This window comes from Oreochromis niloticus, unplaced genomic scaffold (genome assembly GCF_001858045.2).
Source record: "Oreochromis niloticus isolate F11D_XX unplaced genomic scaffold, O_niloticus_UMD_NMBU tig00002428_pilon, whole genome shotgun sequence".
NCBI classification, from domain to species: Eukaryota; Metazoa; Chordata; class Actinopteri; order Cichliformes; family Cichlidae; genus Oreochromis; species Oreochromis niloticus.
The window spans coordinates 177,894-198,400 of NW_020327639.1; the positions used below are offsets into that span (position 1 = coordinate 177,894).

A 20,507-nucleotide genomic window follows, 5' to 3' on the forward strand; every position below is an offset into this window, starting at 1 on the left:
AATTACATTTAACCTTTTGTATTGTATTTTGGTACCTTGGTCTTGTGCGAGATTAGGTCCAGCTGTGTTTCCCACTTGTTTCCCATTCCTTCATTTAGAGCTTTAGTTCCTTGTTTTTAGTTTCTATATTTTGGCTTAGTTTTCTTGTATTTTAGTATTTGGCTTTTATACAGCAAAATAAAGCTGACTCCCATACTTGTTCCTTTGTGTTTTAAGTCCTGCATCTGGGTCCAACTCCTGCCTGTCACACACAATGCTACATGACAGTTTCAAGCCACTGACAACAAAGTATTCAAACTGGCCAAGATCACAGGCCTGACATCAACACAAAAATGAGGAGAGCCAAGCCAGAGGTGAACAGGGAGACGGGACAGTGTGGAGGAGACATCCTTCTGCACCATCATGCCAGTACCTACAAGACAAACAGAAAGGATATGGAACAACTTAATTTTAAAATGTAGCATATCATTTACAGTTTTTGCATATGTTAATATAGGATTGACTTCTTTAGTTACAAGAACAGAACTTCACTACTATTACAGCTATGGAAGTGAAAATAACAATAACACACATACAAAAATGAAAAAATATATAACCTTATCTCTGAGATAACGTGGCCTTGAATAAATGACAGACTTCAATCTCTAAACAGGGGCTGCTTTTCTTATGTCAGCCTGTAAAACTATTTGTTGATAACGGCTTACATGCTCAGAATGGTGCATAAAAGTGTTGTAAAAATATGTCTTAAAAGGCGAATACATTTTGTATAAAGGGTTTTTAGTGGTCCCGAAAAATAGAAACACTTTAAATAAATGCCAATCCATTCCACTTCGTCATTCACAGGTAGTTGCATAATTTCATGGACAAAGTATACAGTTTTGTTTTTTTGTTTTATTTTTGCCTCTCTACACCATTAGAGTGGATTGTAAATCATATAATGTAGTAACATATTTTTATACACAGTCCTCAAATTTAACAGTTTTCAAAAGAACTGGACAGTTGACCAATAAACATTCATGGGTAGATGAGGCCTGTTCATTTTTTATTTCATGACAGATATATATCAAGTTAAGTCAAAGCTTTTATTTATATTTTATATCTTTTTAATGTTATTTGAAATATGAGGCTCAAGTGTAAGTGAAGGAAGCTATCATTAGGTTGAAAAAACAAAAAGAGTAATAGCAAAAACTTACCAAATCAACAATCTGGTACAATCTTTAAAAATAGAAATGCATTGGCTAGTTGAGCAACATCGAAAGGCCCGAAAGACCACAGAAGACAACTAAAGTGACAGTTATTTCTATAGTTAAAAAACAACTCTATAACCTTTAACAAAGTCAAGAACACTTTTGAGGAGGTAAGTATATTACTGATGAGGTCTAAAATCAAGAAATGCCTCCACAAATGGAAATAAAGGGGGTTTACAACAAAATCCAAATAACTGGTTACCCTCAAGAAGGAGACGACTAGACTACACTTTGTCATAACTAACAAAGCTTATACAGTTTTGAAAAGAATCTTGAACTGATTCAAATATCAGTTCAACTTGTACCAGAATGATGGGATGGAAAAAAGTACAGAGAAGGAAAGGAACACCTCGTGATCTGAAGCAAGCCGACTCTAAAACTGGTGTTACAGGCATGTATTGCCACTGGTTAAACCAGGTCACTCAAGTTTGTTGAAATGGCTGCTAATAGACGTAGCTAATCTGACTTAATTAAACACAGCCAGGCAGTAAAAAATGTTTTTCCCTTTCAATATTTGTACATTTATTTAACTAATTAACTATTTTCCTATTTTTATATATCTAGTTTGTTTCCAAATTTGTCACTTCAATCCCGTGACACAATAATCTTATGTGCTGGCCCGTTCCCGCCCTTGCTCCTTGACAAAATCTCCAACACAATATAACCATTGTCTTTTGGCAGCGGCAGGCTTATTGATGTCTTTGTTTTCTCCAGAAACTTCAAAGCTGCCTGGTCCTCGTGCTTGTACAAAACCTGCCAAATAGGACACTAAAGGCAGATCAAAGCATAAAAGGTATTTTTACAGTGTTTCCAATTTAGTTTATCTATTTATTTGATAAAATCATCTTGAACTGCCGGTATAAAAGTTATCTTTGGGTAAATGTAATTTGTTCATCCATAAAATGATGCAAGGTTTATATAAATGATCTTTGACTTTGTTTTACAACTTGTTTGTTAGTTTGCATTATTACGAGGAGAGATGACCTGATTCATGATGAACCTTACCAACCAAAACATCAGCCTGCAGTATTAGCATTAGCATAAAAAAAGCAATTAATCCAAGACCTGTTTATGTCCTCATAAGCGTATAAATGAAAATCCTAAAGGCATTGAATGGTGAATAAAAAGCAAGAATTTTACCCTCCAGGATATATAGTGATGTTTATATTACTAAAGCCAAGTCACAGCACAAATCACAGGACTACTAACTGCACTAGCAGTATAGCTGAGCTAAGCTCTTTTCTAAGGCTTGGCTAGTACTTTCTATGATTTATTGTTACAAAGTAAAGTCTTGCAACTCTTTTAATTCTCAAGTACTATTTTTAAAAAAAGTTGTTTTATATTACAAAACATGAAAATAATAATAGTACATTTAACAACATAAGATTAACATTAAACAACATAGTCCCCAAAATAAACAAAAAAAAGTTAAAAATTAAAATAAAACAAATGCACAGCACGCATAAAACAAAAAAAGATGAGAAAGAAAAAAAGCTAAAAAAAGTAAAACAAAATAGAAGAGAAAAAAAACACAACTCGGCACAAAGTATCTTTTTATAAATTAATTCCCTAATGTTTTAGAAACTCAGTTAAAGGTAACCATATTTCTTCAAAATCTACTCCCTTTTCTTTGACAGTATAAGAATGCCATTCCAATACAATACATGATGCCATCTCCTTCACCCACATATGACTTGAGGGTACATCCATTTTCTTCCAGTTCAAAGATATTGACCATCTTGCCTACAGGAGTCCAAAGTCAATCAATTTTAGCTGTCTGGAGCTAAAACCAGAGTTCTCTGGATATACAGTGGTTCCTCGCTATAATGCAGTTGAAAAATTTATGTGTGCAATTTTGCAAGATTATTTTGTTTTTGTTTTCTTTTGGGGTTTTTTGTTTTTTAACAGCGCATTGTGTTCTGCGTGCTGATTGGCAATGGTCTACAGCCAATCAATCTTGTGCCGTATCTCCTATATAGTGTGGGATGCATTCAGCACTTTCCTGTCCATACGCAAATGCCAAGTTAGATAAGGGTTAATGGAACAAGATAAATAAGGATAAAAATAAGACAAAATATTAAGATAAATAAAGACAAAAAATAAGGATAAAAATAATGACAGATAAAAAAGAACATAAGTACAAAAATAAGTGTAGACAAGTGAGGTATGCAGATGTCAATGCAGATGGATGTACAAATGAGCTTAATGTACAAAATGAACTTAGTGTGCAAAGTGTCCTGATGTGCAAATTGCAGTTGAGTTACGTCAGCTGTTCAGGAGTCTGATAGCAGTGGGGCTGAAGGAGTTGTTGAGTCGGGACGTTCTGGATTTCACACTTCTAAACCTTCGTCTCGAGGGCAGAAGTGTGAACCGTCCGTGTTGAGGGTGTGTGGCGTCTTTGTGGGTGGAGGCAGCTCTCCTCTGGACTCTGCGATGGTAGATGCTCTGCAGAGAGGGCAGCAGAGTCCTGATGATCTTCTCCGCAGTTGTTATCACTCTCTGCAGGCGTTTGCGATCCATAGCAGTAGTTCTGCCGTACCATGCAGTGATGCGGCTGGTCAATGTGCTCTCCACAGTGCAGCTGTAAAAGCTGCTGAGGATCTTGGCCGACATACCAAATTTCCTGAGCCTCCTCAGGAAATACAGCCACTGCTAAGCCTTCTTGACCAGCTGTGTGGTGTTCAGTGTCCAAGTGAGGTCCTCACTGATGTGAACGCCCAGGTGCCAAAAGCTGCTCACCCTCTCCACTTCACTCTCCTGGATAAACAGCGGCTGGTGAGGCCTCTTCTTCTTGTTCATGTCCACTATCATCTCCTTTCTGTTTGCTCATACTCATATTCACAATTTGACATGTTTTTCTCAAAAACTTAAATGCTTGTGATGCTCCTGTAGAATAACAATATATTTACTGGAGCAATTTTTAGGTTTCTGTAAATCTTGTGAATGTGATAACTCAAGAAAGAAGTAATTATGATTTTCCTCAACCTCAAGGTAAAAGTCAGAGGTCAAGTTTTCTGAAAATGTTTTTATCCCATAACTGGAGAACGAGGCAAAGTATACCTTTTAAACTGATACCTTTGTCAGTGGTTTCCTCAGTTTCTGAAAGCTTACAGTGATCAAAGAACAGGTGATACAGCATGGTGGTAAAAGAATGAGCATAAAGTTTTCAAAAGAAAATACAGATTTCATTCTGAATATCTGTTGTCTTTGTACTATCAGAATAATGATTAGAGTTTCAGTCATTTTTAAATTACTCATATGTTTCATAAGCAGTGGGAGCAGGTGGACTGAAAGACACAACTCTGGTGTAAAAGTCCACATCTTTATTTATCATACATCAGTGTAAATGCTCAATGCAGGGGTCTCCTTGCGATGATGTCAGAGATCAGGTGACACGGGTGAGTACACTAATCCCTTCTGTCAGCAGGATTCTCTCCAAAAGATCTCCTCAACTTTCCAGACTGGAGTATCTGCACAAAGAAGAAGCTGCTGAACAGAGCAGAAACTGCAGTGCAGAACACAGGGAGCTGGACTTTTCGTTGCACTTAGAGTCTGTATTGTGCTTTTTCTTCTTCATATAGATCCTCAAATCTGTGTCAATGATGCACTCATTTACGCACGTGGCACAGTAACAGTATCTGCATTAACACTGGGACGTCTCGTGGTCTGACCGTAAATACATTTCGGTATTCTTCTGCACATTGTACGGGTCAGCTGTTACACACAGACTCCAGGCTTTTACAGTGGAATAAGAAAAAGTCCAACATCCAGACTGTAACTGGCAGTGAAAAGCACACATGTTTGTAGTTCGATTGTTGATACAACCTCAACGTGTGAATCTTAAAATGTACGGTCCTGCTAATTGGGTTTAAAATGGACTCCTCTGGATTGGAGGTGATTGACTACATGGACGTTCAGCTCGTAGCTGACCAGCTGTGATTGTATAGTGGTTAGTACTCTGCGTTGTGGCCGCAGCAACCCCGGTTCGAATCCGGGTCACGGCATTGAAGTGAAGCTTTTAAAGCAAATACAGCAGGTAAAGTGGAACAAGAATACATGAGGCTGAAATGGTGATTCTCCTGTCTGAAATCTGCACGAGAGATGAGACAAAAACTGATAGATGACGTTTGAAATATTAATGAAAACAGGTTAATTTAAGAAGTCAACTTGTAACCGGTGATCAGTCGGTAACAAAAAGTAACCGCATGCTGTGCACTATTTATTTTGTTATTTGTACAACAGCTTTCTGAATTAGGGAAAAGCAGCACAAGAGTTCAGAAATTACGATAAAAAAAAGCTGCTTCCATAAAGTCTAAGGCATAAAGGCTTTGACTTCTTGATATGATTCATCAACGCTGGAACAAGGACATTTTTACATCATGTGTTCCTACAGAAAAGGTGGCACTACAAACTAAGCTGGGAATGTTTCATTGTTAAATGGTTGTGATGCTCCTGCAGTATAACAATATATTTACTGGAACAAAAAGTGCTCCAGTAAATATATTGTTATACTGCAGGAGCACAAGCATTTAGCTTTTTAACAAAAACATGTAAAGATCTGAATATGAGTATGAGCAAACACAAAGGAAAGGACACAGTCAGGATTTCTTTGATTCTTTATTTAACAGCTTGGGGAAAAACACAGGGTGATCCTGAGATTTAATGATGAAACAGCAGCTTCAGATAAGACTTTCTGGTAGCTGAGATCAGCACCGTGTTAAGGACGAACACTTTGTGAATAAAAATGTACACACACAAAGTCTGGTCAAAGTTGTTGAAAGGGTGCAAAATCCATCAGAGTATAGATGACATGTAACAGTAAAAAAAGACTGAATTTAAACAAATGTGATTAAACAGAAGATTTCCAACAAAGACATAACAGCCAAAAAATAAAAGGTTGTGGTTTCAAATAGGGGAGCTTAACAACTTAAGTGGTGACGAGTTCTTTGTTTGTGTGTGTTTTCATTTTTAATCTTTTGTTCTCTTCTCACTCTACGTCCTGAGTCAGGATGTAGAGTGAGTACTCAGTACTGGGTTTTTTTTTTTTGTTTTTTTTTTGAGGCAACAAGTTTCCAAAACATTTTTAAGTTCTGGGAACAAATTCGACTTTACTTTTTTTTAAATCCCTTTACTGACCTCTTGTGGTAAGATATGATCATGTAAATACTGTGGTGAATTACTTGTCAGTTGCTGCCTTTAGGTGGCACTGATTGACTGATTGTCCACCTGCTCCAACTCCTTATGAAACGTGTGTAATTGAACAATGATTGAAACTCTCATCATTATTCTGATGATAGTACCTTCCTTTTGAAAACTTTATGGTCATACTTTTTTAGATTTCAGACAGGAAAACCACCATTTCACCCTCATGGATACTTGTTCCACTTTGTCTGCTGTATTGATACGATCACGGCTGGTCAGCTGCAGGCTGAAAATCCATGTAGTCAATCACCTCCAAACCACATGAGTCCATTTTAAACCCACTAAGCAGGATTGCACATTTTAAGTTTGACATGTTTAGGTTTTATCAACATTGGAACTACAAACATGTTGTGCTTTTCACTGCCAGTTACAGTCTGGATGTTGGGCTATTAAATATGCTGTGATCGGACAGATTGACAGATGCTTCCAAAGTATACATGTATCTGTTGTAGTGTCAGCCACTGGACTCTGGATTGGTGCAAATGTAGGTAAATAAAGGGAGGTGTAGCCCTAGCAGAAACAGAGCTTTGATTCATGCACCCACAGTATGCTAACTTTTAGTAGACTTACCCAGCAGCTGGTTGACCTTGTCAGTGTCATATGCTTTTGGGACAAGAAGCTTTTTAGCTGCAGACAACTTGTTTCTCGGTATCCTACCCATCAGTGGATGAGCAGGTGACAAAGCAACTGATTTGAGGGGGGGGGGTACAGTAATCCAGCAACGCTAAATGATTGTCTACTGTTTTGTTCCACAGTTTCTTCACCGTCTGAGCTTCTCCATTAGCGTGAGTAGTGTGAGGTGATGAAGTTTGATGTGAGATATCATATTTCTCACAAAAGCTTTTGAACTCTTCTGCAGTGTACTGTGGACCATCTGCCCACGGGATGCCATGTCTACTAAACTGGGCTTTCAGTCGTTCAATCACACTATGACTGCGGTGGTCTTTCAGTTCATCCATGTAAATAAATTTTGAGTAGTAGTCTATCAGTACTTTATAGTGTTTAGATTCAAAGTTAAAAATGTCAGAGCTCACTTGCACAAAGGAAAGTCTTCATTTGATTCCTTCTGTTTAAAATAAAAAATAGGAACCAACAAGAGCTAATCAAATTGCACTGATTGTTTATTTTAGTATCATTTTCTGACTTCAACCTTGAGATAAGGCATAATGTATGACATTTTAGATTATTTTCTCTGTAAAAATAATAAAGTGAAAATCCAAAAGATTTCGGGACTGGGCTAAACCCTCAATGTTTTAAGATCCTTGCAACACTCCTGTCTTGACTGATGTTGTCGTAAGAAACCTTGTAGTTGAAAGACCAGCATAGTTTTTAACCGTTTCATATGTTCCCTTACAGAAATCTTAAAAATGTCAGAATATGTTTAGAAAAAAGAACATCAAGAAGTGGAAACTAGAAAAAGTGTAAAAAAAAATGCTGATGTTGTTTGGTGTGAGGCAGATGTAGCATTCAGGGTAAACAGAGTGAATCATGATGATATAACAAGCAAAGACCAAAAATATTACCGACAGTGGATGTATGGTTTTATACAGATCAGCAACTCACTCACTACTTGGGAGGGGAAAAACGATATTGTTCAAGAGTAGAGTAGCGGGGCTTAGTTTTACTTTGTTACTCTGTTTTTGATTTTTTAATGTTACAAGCTTGGTTTGAAATGGTGAATGAAATGGGAACTAAAAGAAATGACTGTTATTCAGTGTAATGCGCTGTAATCTCTTCCTGTCTGTTGAACAGTTACCTTCAGATCCAGAAGCCAGTAGCGATACACATTTTGAATTATTTTAACAGATGGAAATCAATCACAATGAGAAGTACTGATAGATTTATGGAAACGTGGAATTTGGGGTAATTATTTATGAATAAAAAGGCATGCAGAATTTCTGACAATATATCAGTATTTACAGAAGAGATGTGTTAGGTGGAGAACAATAAGCATGACTACTCGGACACATGCAGTGACTCAGCAACAGTAATGACAACAATAAAGGAAGTTACATTCATGTCAGACCTCATTTTTACAAATAGCTTTGGTCCGTTTATTCATAAAGGTGGTTTTTGGTTGGCTTCCAATGTTTGCATGTTTGTGTTCATGGCAGTGCGGATGAAGATCAGTTGGCAAAAAGAGTCGCTCTTGAGGAAAGAACCGAATATGCATCGGTCATAACCACTGAGGAATTGTGTAAAAAATATGTGGGAAACAAGGAAAAGAGAAAACCTTTCATCCATGAAAGCCATGAAAAATAAACTTTCCCTCCACAATTAAAAGATATTTTATTATAACCAGGTGGATACTTGGTGGTTGTGGGTTAGTGATGGAGGTGACTGATTTAATAAAGACCCTGATGGAAAGTGAGAGTGGGCATGATCAGAGAGAGTCAAACGTATTCTCATCTGGAGACTGAGTTGTTCTTTTCACAGGAGGAAACTGTTACAGCATCAGTAGAAGCATGTTTCAATCTTGACGCACCTTTACTTTAATAGTATGTAGGGATTACATGGGTATCTTAATTTTAGGCTTTTTAATAAAACGCAGCACAGTCCAGCAGAGGGCAGCAACACTTCAGCACTCTGTCTGCCTAACATGAGCAGAGGCTCCTGCCCACATCTACCTGCACTCCTGCCCGTCACTCACCTCCAGATCGCTCAGATGGTTGGATTGTCCTTCTCACTTTCTTGAACACTAGCTTGGCTACCCTCCCGAGGCCTCGGCTCACCCATCTTTTCTCCCTTTTGACAGCAGATTGTTCTCTCATTTTAGTTATCATAGTATTTTTAAATGGGTGTACAAACAAACCAACACAAAAAGGCATATACATTGGCTGCATTTTTAGATAAATAGTTGTATATAAGTCTGTTTACAAAATTTGTGCATAAGTTTTAAGAATTTACAATTTACATTTTGAATATAATTTACTAAACATGTCTGTTGTTATTACAGTAACAAACTTTCCCTACTACTAGGATTTTATGTTTTTATGTGATGAGGTTGAGCTGAAAAGAATGATACCAAGCAAGGCAAGGTGAAAATAATAAAATAAAACAATTTGAAGGTGAAATACAAATGTAAAATCAAAAGTGGTCCAAAACAGTCAATTATATTTTGGACCTCAGAGGGTTAAACTAACAAATCATGAAGCATTAGGTTTACATTTTTGTTCATGACAGTACAGATTTCTAACATTTCTTTGTAAATTTAAGTGTGTAACAATTAGATTTTTTCTAACAAAAAAGAGTGAAACTTAAGTTAGACTTGTGTTTGTAAATGAACCACCCCATGTTTTGTAGCTTTCTGGATTTTATACTGATTGTGCTACATATTTATTTATTATACTGGCTCTGTATATACAAACACTGATGAAGGTTGTCTAACTGGGAGTAGCTGCAGTGAATAAAAGCAGCACAGTAGGCTTAGGTATCATTTTCCAAGACGACTGCCAAGCCTGTGGTGGTAACTATTGTCTTTTATTTATTTGATAAACTTGAGTAAATAATTATTTTGATCACGAAATTTTTGCTTTCAGATTTCTATTACCTATTTGTAACAACAATAATGACGCTCGTGTCCTGTATAACTTTGCAAACACTTTGTGCCGAAGATCAATTGAGGTCAAACGCATATTTTTAACTCTTACAAATGTTAAAATTTGTAAGAAAAGTGGGAGACACATGGTGAGAGCTGAGCCCTGTTGTTGATGATGTTGATGTTGACTTACCTGAACTAAAGTTGTCTTTTCTGAGCAGTGCACACGCGGGACTTTGGTTGTGAATCTTTATGGTATCATAAATATGTTAAAAAACAATTTGAAAGATGATTCTTCGGCTGTGGTAACCAGCAACTTTTACTTGTTTGTTAAACAGTAGTGAGCAAGGGTTTTATTTAATTATGCCTTTATTTCAAATTCGTTTTGGCTGCTCGTGTAAAAACTATTGGATACATTTCTTCTATGAAAATCAAGAGCTAGAGTTTTTTCTTTACTTTTGTAAACACTCAGCGTTTGTTTTTGCTATTTAAGTCGTCACATGCGAGATTGAACTGGAAAACAGAAGCTACACTTTGGTTCTTATTGTTCATTTGACATTTCAGAATATGCGCAACAGAAATCATGTGTACAGGTGGCACACAAAAATGTAAAAACGATTCAGATTTATTACATTTAGATTTTACTAAAATGTTTTAAAATATATTTTATGTAGACTTACTTATTATATATACATGCATATTTTTTAAAATACTGTGCAGAAAAGATTTAATAAAAACTGGCTCTAATATGAAAGTAAACCCATGTAAAACTAGAAAAACATGACCGTTTAGTTTAGTGCACCCTCTGTTATTTCTGTCTTCATAATAAGAAGCGTCCACATCGTCAATCAGCCTGCGGCTCAGCTCTGCTTCCCCTCGCCACAGGTTTCCACACCGGCTGCTGGCACTTGCAGGTGTGGCCAGTTTTATCTCTGCCGCAAACATGCGCTCCACCAGACCCAAAGTGCACACAGGTTTTAATTAGGTGGAAGTATGGTGTAAACAAAAAAATCCCACTGTCACCAAGCAATAATCTATTATGATCTCCTCTCTCAAACTGAGCAGACAATGATGAGTTTAAAAAAATCCGGGAGCATGTATAGATCTTGGAAATGACTGGAAAACCAGTTCTTGCTATTTCCTGTTCCTCAACATCTGGGGTGGAGGGACGTTTTATGGGAATATGGGTTCCATTGTTGCAGCCTATGTAATTATTATTTTGGGACTTGATTTGGGATTTATTTTACTTTGTTGTTCTGTTGGACATTTGCAGTTCCCACCTTTAAGCTCAGTTGTCTTGATGGTTTACATTTTAGTCTTTGCTTGTTTTTTGTGTGTGATTGTGTTTCTATTGGAGACGCAAAGCTACATAGATGCAAACAACAGAAAAGTAACCCTATTTGATTGGCTGAAAGTTTTTCAGTGATATAAATAGGCAGAAAAGCTTGTTATATTATTCCACTGTGGTCTTAGTGAACCAATAAAGTTTTCAAATATTTATCCACCACTGCTTTTAATGATGTAATTTAATCTTTTAGGTGACAGAAAATCAGAATGGCTGCATCTGTAATGCCTCACAGGTAAGAAGCACTTTTCTGATATTTAGACTGTACACACCTGATTTGTCAGATTAAACTTCAGCTCTGTTTATGTTTCCAGCTGTGAGGTTTTTGTGTTTTGTTATGAGTATGGTGTCATGTAATTTTTCTGACTTGTGGATTTATTTATGTACTGAGGATTAGAGATGTGTACTTATGGTACTTGATCTGCAGCACAAGTAAACTGGAGTTTATGATGTTTAAACAAAACAACGAAAAAATACAAATAATTATTGTTGATTGTAAATTAGCATGAGTGTGATATGAAATCCAAGCATCATGGACATAACCTGTAATGAGCTGGATTAACTGAAAAGTGAAATTTCCGATTGAATCAAGGAATATGGAGCACATCTGTAGACTGACCACACAACCTCTTATTGAAGACCGCCTTTCACACAGAGGGAGAAGAGATGCACAGGAGTGAAATGAAACAAATACTTCTAGGCAATATACTTAAATCATTCAGTAACATTGACAGACAGTAACAACCACTGTTGTGGCTGAGGATGAGGACCCGACTCTGACTGTAGACTGAAGCCTTGAACCAAACACTCACAGGATGTACGGACTCAGGATTGTAGATGTTCAGTGCAGAAATGGCAACTTATATCCCAAGCACAAAGCTTCTGAACATACAAAACAAATTACTGTGATGCTATGACTTCAGGAGAATAGACATAACAGTAATTACTGGCATTAAGCTCCATACAGTGATGCTGACTGACTGGGGTTACAGGAGCACGAGAGAAACAATGACAATGGATTATAAAAGGAAAAATGTTCTTATAAACTTTATAACAATCAAAATCTCTTCTGTATTTCAGGTTGAAACATAACCTCCCTGTTGTGTCTCATGTCCCACCTGTCAAAAGAGAAAAAGGTACAGTACAATCATTTCTGTCTCATGTAAAAAGAAAGCTGAAATAATCATTTTCCATCTTTAAAGAAACTGCATGTGTTCGCCATATGTTGCAGGTGAGGACGACTCCCCAGGAGGTGTTTCACAGATTGTATCTGCAAATAAAGGTGAGTGTTTCCCCTTAAAGAAGCCGGCTGGTGCCACATTGAGGAAAGCAGGGCTTGAGGACACCGTTTACAAAGATAATTTTCTTGTGGTGAACGGCTGGGGGAAATTCTACCTTCCAAAGGTTGTAACCATGCAGGTTATTGGTGTGGTCGAGGGCATCTCATACCCCTGTGAGCAGCTCGTTCTGATGACCTGTGAGGACCAACAGGTCTATGCCTATGATGAAGAGGAGCTGCATCTGGTGGCTTCAAGCATGAAGCAGTTACGTGATGAGGGAATGGAGTATCCAGGCTCCACGGCCTATTAGGGGAGAGGCCTTCAAAGACATGGTGAGAAGTTACATTTGTTTACTGGACTTGTTTGTTAATAAAAATGATCATATGTAAACACTGTCAGTGAATTATGTTATTGTCTGTTGTGTGTAGCCCAGGGAGAATCGGGCAGACACGAGCAAGAGCTATTTGGGGAAGATGTTGGATGAAGAGTATAAGAAGCTGGTGGCAGAAAGGAAATCCAGCATCCTGGAATATCTGAAACACAGCAGAAAGCAGAAGCTTGAAAGTTTTTAAAAGTTGTTGTGGTCAGAGTTATATTGTTATACCAGAGTTATACCTAGTTAGATAGTTAGTTTTAGTTAGATAGTTAGTTTTTGTTTTTTGTTAATTTATGTTGTAATTTATGTTAGGTCAGTCTGTCCTGTCTCTAGTTAGCTAGTTTAGTGTTTTTCTGTTAATTTATGTTGCATGTAGCACCTTGGTCCTGGAGGAACGTTGTTTCGCTTCACTGTGTACAAACTGTATATGGTTGAAGTGACAATAAAGCCAACTTGACTTGAACTTGACTTGATTGTTGGATTGTCATTTATGCTTAGAAACATATACTTATTAATACTTAGAGTTATATAATCGATTGCATATTGATAGGATGTCTGATCCGTAGTAGTCTGCAAAGACTGTGTGGATTCCAGAGCAGTCAAATTGTAGGGTGATTAATTGTAAATAATGTTACAAATTTTTTATGTTGTTTTCGAAGATAATGCGCCGTATTACTGTAAATTAGCATATTTTCAGCACATTAGCAGTGTAAAAATAAAGGCAATTTATCATTTGTCAATTTGCAGTAATTTAGCATACACATTATAATTATTTACTCTTTTTGATGGTCATTTACAGTTGAAATTTCACAGTTATTTACAGTAATTTTTGCATACATTTTTTAGAGTGTAAGTCCTTTTCCACTTCTTTTGCTTAATGTGTACCACAAGGTTCTGTATTGGTGACTTCTGCTCTTTGTGCTAAGCTGACCTAGGTGAATGGAGGACTCCATAGTATAATTTTGTTTTTGCATAAAAAACTGTACAAGTTATGTTTGTTGTTTTAACCTTTGTGAGGGTTTAATTTGCATTTGCTAAGGCAAATAACAGAAATCAGACAACAAGCAGCAGCAACTGGAAAGGTTCTGTATAAACAAAAAATTAAATCGGGTGGATGCGCTTAATGGTGGTTTAGCTAAACTGAAAATTTGTTCATTTCAAGCTTGGTTCTGTAACCAGATTCAACCATTTACCTGAAAAATAAATCTTTGATTTGAAAACATATCTATTTCTTTGTCAGTGTCCCTGACTGTCATGTGATTTTGAGTATTGACACTGATTTTAGCACGGGAAACAAAAGATTTTATTATTTTTTTCAGTCAGTTTGTGTCATACTAAAATTGGGAGCCTATTTATCATAGCATGAAGTACTAAAGCTGACAATCACAATTTAAAATTGCTTCTGTTTGCCTCTCTCTCACACACATACTAATGGACACCAGACAACAGCTGATTAACAGCAGGGACTGTTGATGTGTCAGATTTTCAAATTTAAGGCCCTCATTATTATGATGGAAGACCAATATACATCACATGTTGTAAATTGTACAATATAAGCTATCAATGTGTTATAGGAATTTATAATAATAATGGATTGCATTTATATAACGCTTTTCAGGGCCCTCAAAGCACTTTACAATTCCACTATTCATTCACTCACTGGTGGAGGTAAGCTACAGTTGTAGCGACAGCCGCCCTGGGGCAGACTGACAGAAGCGAAGCTGCCATATTGCGCCGTCGGCCCCTCTGGCCATCACCAGTAGGTGGTAGGTGAAGTGTCTTGCCCAAGGACACAACAACCGAGACTGTCCGAGCTGGGGCTCGAACCGGCAACCTTCCGGTTACAAGACGGAAGGTTGCCGTGGTTCAACTCTTTGAACCACGATCGCCCCAAGCATACTGTAGCGGGTCAGGGTTGTTTGGGGTTGGACTGCTATGTTGTGTTGTTCCAGGTGGCAGGTTATGTTGCCATGGTTACAGGTGACGCTCTCTCTCTGCGACTGTGTGTTTCTGGGTGGAGAGAGCGGCTTTTTGTTGTTGCTGTGTTTCTGTTGAACGCTAATAAACGGCTGTGCTCCCGGGCTAACTCGCGGGAAGCAAGACCAAACGACACCTCTGTCTCCTCCTTGTCTGAGCTCGCCACAATACATTATTTCTAAGATGAAACACTTTAATTACATTTTTTGAACTTTTTGCAGTTATCACTGCCGTTAGTACTGTTACATCCCTTCAGCTTTTATAGCCATTTTGTTTACCTCCAAACAGCGATCAACAGACAATCCCACCACAATTTTTTCAGCAATTGCATCGTCTAGTTTTTCGTTGTTTCAGACTGCTATAGTGGGCAAACGCTGAAGTCAACTTTTGAAAAGTTTGCCACTGCATTACAATTTTTAATTGAAATGCAAATCTTCTATTGTGCAAGATCAGAGCCCTTAAATGGTAATTCATTCAAGCTCTCTTCACAAAATAAAAGTAATTCCTCTGCTTAGCAACTGGCACATTTGTGTGTGCATTCATTTGTTTACCCTGCCACATGTTGCACAAGAATGCACCCAGAGCAACTATGTAATGTGACGTGTCACGTCAAAGTATATATGTAGGCAGGAATAGTTTGACTAAAGTGGGAGAGCTACATTTCCAGTTTCATTTACTGTGCACTTACAATGGTGAGTTTCTGTTTTTATGTAGTTTTCAATTTTATTTTATTTTATTTATTAAAACAAATATCTTAAATATCTTTTTTGGTTATCACTGAAATGTTTAATTTGGTAATGTGTTGTGTTTTTTTCTTATTGCTTTAGACTTCTATGGAAAACAACAGGTATCTATTAACTGGTCTTAAAAGTTTATCAGAGCATTATACTTTTTAATTTAATTCTAAAAACTAATTAACTGTTGTTCATCATTTTAGAATAGAACATGAAGACACTGAAGCACATAATTTTAAGACGAACAGTTTGATAATGATTGAGGAAATGCTGAAACTGAAGACCACGATTCAACAAGACACTACAGCATTGATTGATGAGGTACTTTATCTGATGGGGACATAATGAATGGTACTGTCAGTGTGATTTGAACACACTGTTTTTATACAGCATGGAAAATGATATTTTTTTGTACAAACAGATGCTCCACAGCATCTTCTTTCTGGGAAATATCATGCAAACATCAGTTTCTCCAGAAGACCTCATCCCTGATACGGAGCTCTTTCAAAACTTAAGGCAAGAATATCGAAGGCCTTTTGAACTCTATTCCACTCATCTGCCCAGGCGGAGTCCGTTCTCCTGTGTGCTTGACATGGTAAGAAAATATGACTGCTACTTTCATTCAGTAATGATACATTTTCACTCAAACTTCATGTATAAATTAATATCAAATCCAAAGAAAAAGTAAAACACCTTCTGTACATTATGGTTCAGTGCCAAACAGAAGGTGAACACAGACTGTTGAAGAGTCAGGCCATTTAATCAGCTAAAAGACTGAATATTGAACTTATATTATTCTGGACTCAAACACAACTCCTGGTCTATTCTAGAAAGCAGATTTAGCTAACAGTGAGTTTGTTATCACTGAGGTGAGGGAAACGATGTAATGAGGAAAAATGAGGCTTTCTGTTTCAGAAAGTCAGATACTGGGGTAACAGAATCTGTGAATTGAACCTGCTCACTGGCAAGTTTTTTTCAAGAACTCAGAATTTCTTTCAGACTTAAACCCTCTTGAAATTTAAAATCTGAACCTGGACATTTGACAATAAAACAAAAACAAAAAACACCAAAATGTCTCATTACCAAAGTGTAACACAAGAAACACTTAATGATGGGTAAAATCAAAGAAAATAGGTTTCAAAGTAAGTAATGCACTCTAATGCACACTGTGGCCTGTTTGCCTGCTCGCCAACTCCATTGGTGATGAAAAAACGTGGCCCAGACAATCACCTGACCTCATCCAATAGAAAATCTATTGAAAGAACTAAAGCTCAGAACTGACAGAAGGGACCCACAGAACCTTCAGGATCTGAAGACTGTTTGTGTGGAAGAATGGACCAAGATCACACCTGAATATGCTACTAGTTTCTCCATACAGGAGGCATCTTGAAGCTGTCATCACCAACAAAACCTTTTCTACAAAGTATTAAATAGATTTCAGTAAGGGTGTTCAGTACTATCTTCTTTGGTTTTTTTCTTTCTTTGGTTTTCCGTGTCATGAAATGTGTCTTGTGTGACAATTTGGTAATAAGAAATCTTTTTATAGGCAGGTGGGACTGAACCAGCTGACTTTGATTTAACTGAGATATCAGCTAGTGTCATGACTCTCCATGTGTACGATACTTTTCCCTGTGTAATTTCTGAATTTATATTGCCCACAAATCCATCCAATGTATTTTCTTTCACACGCTCATACCACTGCTTTGTTTCTTTTTAAAATCAGCTTAGACACAGCAAAATATTTCAGCATAAAGTTTAAACTTGTGGGCATGTCATGATCCAACAGGGCTGTCACAGAGTTTCATTTCATGATAACTGGTAAAAAACATATTCTAAGTATTGATATGATAGTAATAGTTATGGAAATTTGGAAAAAGAATTGTAACATCAATATCTGTAACCATTTCCAGATCGTCCTGCAGAAAAATCCTGAGAATGACGAACAAATAAAGAACAGTCTACAAGATCTTGTTAAAAGCTTGAAATCAAATCTTCTGGTCTCGTCCACCATCTGTATCTCTCAGAACAATAAGAGTTCAGCCAGGTACTACGGAGTCTCCATGTCCACCAAAGGCTCTAACCCAGGGAAAATTGTGATTGGTGCCTCCTGTCTTAGCAAATGGCATGAATATGTATCTGGTGCAGTGATGACCTATCCAGAAAAGGTCAGGAAAACTTACTTTGATGGAACCATTTGGGTTCCTGGGAATATCAGATGTGAGGCATTTAACATCAAGAATGGAGGACAATTACCTCCTTGCAGATCATGTCACAATTTGTTTGGCTTGAACACAGAAAACACCAATGAGTGGGCTTATGGTAACTGCTGAAGCTGAGAGCCTGAGCAACTTGCTTATAAATGAGGAAGAAGTTAAAAATGAAACACATGTGCAAGAACACTCAGCTGAAAACAGGCAGAGAGCAGAGGAAGAGGTTCGTAGGGATCTTATGAATGTGCTGCAAACAATTCAGTTTAACAACTGGACAGGTGAATTTTACAACCCAGAATCAGAGTGAGATATCATGAAATCTTCTGCATAAGGTGACCTGACACATCTACTTTGATATGATTCTGATTGTTGTCGAAGATAAGACTGAAGTAGTAAACGAATTCAATTCCTTTTTTGTAAATGTTGGACCCACTTTAGCAAATTTAATTAGAAAAAATGACGATCCAGAATATGAGGAAGCCTGGAAAGGAGAAAATAGAGTGGTTAATTCTATATTCTTGGCTGATACTACCATAAAAGAAATAGTAGCAATTGTAGAAAATTGTAAAAATAAAAAATCTACTGACTGTGATGGTATAGACATGGTCATAATTAAAAAGACTTTAGACTGTATAAGTATTCCTCTTTGCTATATTTTTAATCTTTCGTTACAATCAGGAGTATTTCCTGATCGAATGAAAGTGGCAAAAGTGATACCCTTATATAAATCTGGAGATAAGCATAGTTTTAATAATTATAGGCCAGTGTCTCTTTTGTCACAGTTTTCAAAAGTGCTTGAAAAACTTTTTGCGCAAAGACTTGATAGTTTTATTGAAAAATATCAACTAATAAATGAAAATCAATTTGGATTTCGTAAAAATAGATCAACGGCATTAGCATTGTTGACTTTTATTGACGATATTTCATCTGCAACCAATAATAATAAATATACAGTTGGGGTATTTGTTGATTTAAAAAAAGCTTTTGATACGTTACAACATTCTATTTTGATTTCTAAATTGTATAATTATGGTGTGAGAGGAGTGGCATTGAATTGGTTAAGGAGTTATTTAGAAAATAGGTCGCAATATGTGCATTATCTCGGTAACACTTCTGAAAGATTGAAGATTGTATGTGGCGTTCCTCAAGGTTCTATTTTGGGACCTAAACTTTTTAATTTATATATTAATGATATTTGTGACGTATCAAAAAGGTTAAATTCTATTTTATTTGCAGATGACACAAATTTTTATTGCTCTGGAGAGAATTTGAAAGATTTGGTTGAAATTATGACTTCTGAGATGTTAAGATTGAAAATATGGTTTGATGTAAATAAATTATCTTTGAATCTGACAAAAACGAAATTCATGATATTTGGCAATCGTGTAAAGGAGGATGAAGTCATTATGTCCATTGATGGAGAATTGATTGAAAGAGTTACTGAATTTCGTTTTTTGGGTGTAATAGTAGATGAAAATTTGACGTGGAAATCACATATTGAGTATATTAGAAAGAAGATGGTTAAAAATATTTATATTTTGGGAAATGTAAGAGATTTATTAGACTATAAAACAATGCGCATTTTATATTTTTCATTGTTTTTCTCATATTTTAGTTATTGTATTGAAGTCTGGGGAAATACATATGAGAATACTATAAAACCTCTAAACTTATTACAGAAGAAAGTGATACGGATGATTCATAATGTGAAATATAGAGAACATACAAATAAATTATTTATAAAATCGAAATTATTAAAATTAGGAGATTTAGTGAAATTACGGACACTATTAATTATGTTTAAGGCTAAAAATAATATTTTGCCCTTTAAGTTACAAAGAGTATTTTTATTGTGTTCGGGGAGAGAAGACAGCCGAAGGAAATTTTATTTTAAGCATCAGTTAGCTAGGACTACACAAAGGTTAATGAGTCCAACGGTTAGGGGTATACGACTGTGGAACTCTCTTCATTATAATTTAAAGAATTGTATAAATTTATATTGTTTTAAAAAGTGTTATATGCTTAAAACGATAACTCAATATGAAGAATGTGAATGAAATTGGAGTTCATTGATGAAGGATCCATTATAATTTTTTGTTTTATTTATTTTAATTTTATTTTTCTCCTTGTTACCATGTGGAGTGGTATATTCTGATTGTAAATTTGTATATTTTGATGGTAAATTTGTTGTTTGGTTTGTGGTAGGACCGGAGATAAATGTTAATGTTAGTTTGTTCTCTGATTTTTGGTGCCCACTTGTAATATAAGTTGGATTGTAGATAGGGGGCAGGGTTTAATAAGAATATTTTTCTTCTTCCTGCTCCTTTTCACACATGGTTGTAGTGTTTTATTGATAGAAAGTGTGGTTGGTTTGTTTGAACTATTGTACCAGGTGTGAAATAAATAAATAAAATGAAAAAATGAAAATGAAATGAAATGAATAAAAGAGTGTCGATTTGCTGTAATCACACACACATTAGCACACTAAAACTGTTTATTCTCCAGCTACGTGTAATGTGCTAGTTATATTTTATGAAAATGATAATTACAATAAATGTCAGCATGTTAGCATGAAGTATACAAAAGACTAAAAAAGGT

At 36.3% G+C, this 20,507-nt stretch overlaps 1 protein-coding gene, 1 long non-coding RNA gene and 1 other non-coding gene across 4 annotated transcripts in view; all 3 read left to right on the forward strand.

Annotated features, from left to right (window-relative positions):
* The window catches only part of LOC109199921 (uncharacterized), a 110,472-nt gene extending 95,848 nt beyond the window's left edge, over positions 1–14,624 (forward strand). The window contains exons 1-5 of one of the 2 annotated variants that reach the window (XM_019355270.2): positions 9,885–9,915; positions 11,526–11,567; positions 12,413–12,468; positions 12,564–12,944; positions 13,041–13,206. In XM_019355270.2, the coding sequence (XP_019210815.1) occupies positions 11,542–11,567; positions 12,413–12,468; positions 12,564–12,922 (441 nt within the window). In that variant the 5' untranslated portion in view covers positions 9,885–9,915; positions 11,526–11,541 and the 3' untranslated portion in view covers positions 12,923–12,944; positions 13,041–13,206. Of the gene's footprint in view, positions 1–9,884; positions 9,916–11,525; positions 11,568–12,412; positions 12,469–12,563; positions 12,945–13,040; positions 13,207–13,460 lie in introns of those variants that run through there. The other variant, XM_019355269.2, reaches the window with a different exon arrangement.
* On the forward strand, positions 5,180–5,251 carry trnah-gug (transfer RNA histidin (anticodon GUG)). Its single transcript has one exon. It is a non-coding gene; the product is annotated as a tRNA-His (tRNA).
* Positions 14,625–15,613: 989 nt separating the features above from the next.
* Positions 15,614–16,014, forward strand: LOC109199923 (uncharacterized). The gene is made up of 3 exons (XR_002060187.1): positions 15,614–15,657; positions 15,793–15,812; positions 15,903–16,014. It is a non-coding gene; the product is annotated as an uncharacterized LOC109199923 (long non-coding RNA).
* The last annotated feature ends 4,493 nt before the right edge of the window (positions 16,015–20,507 follow it).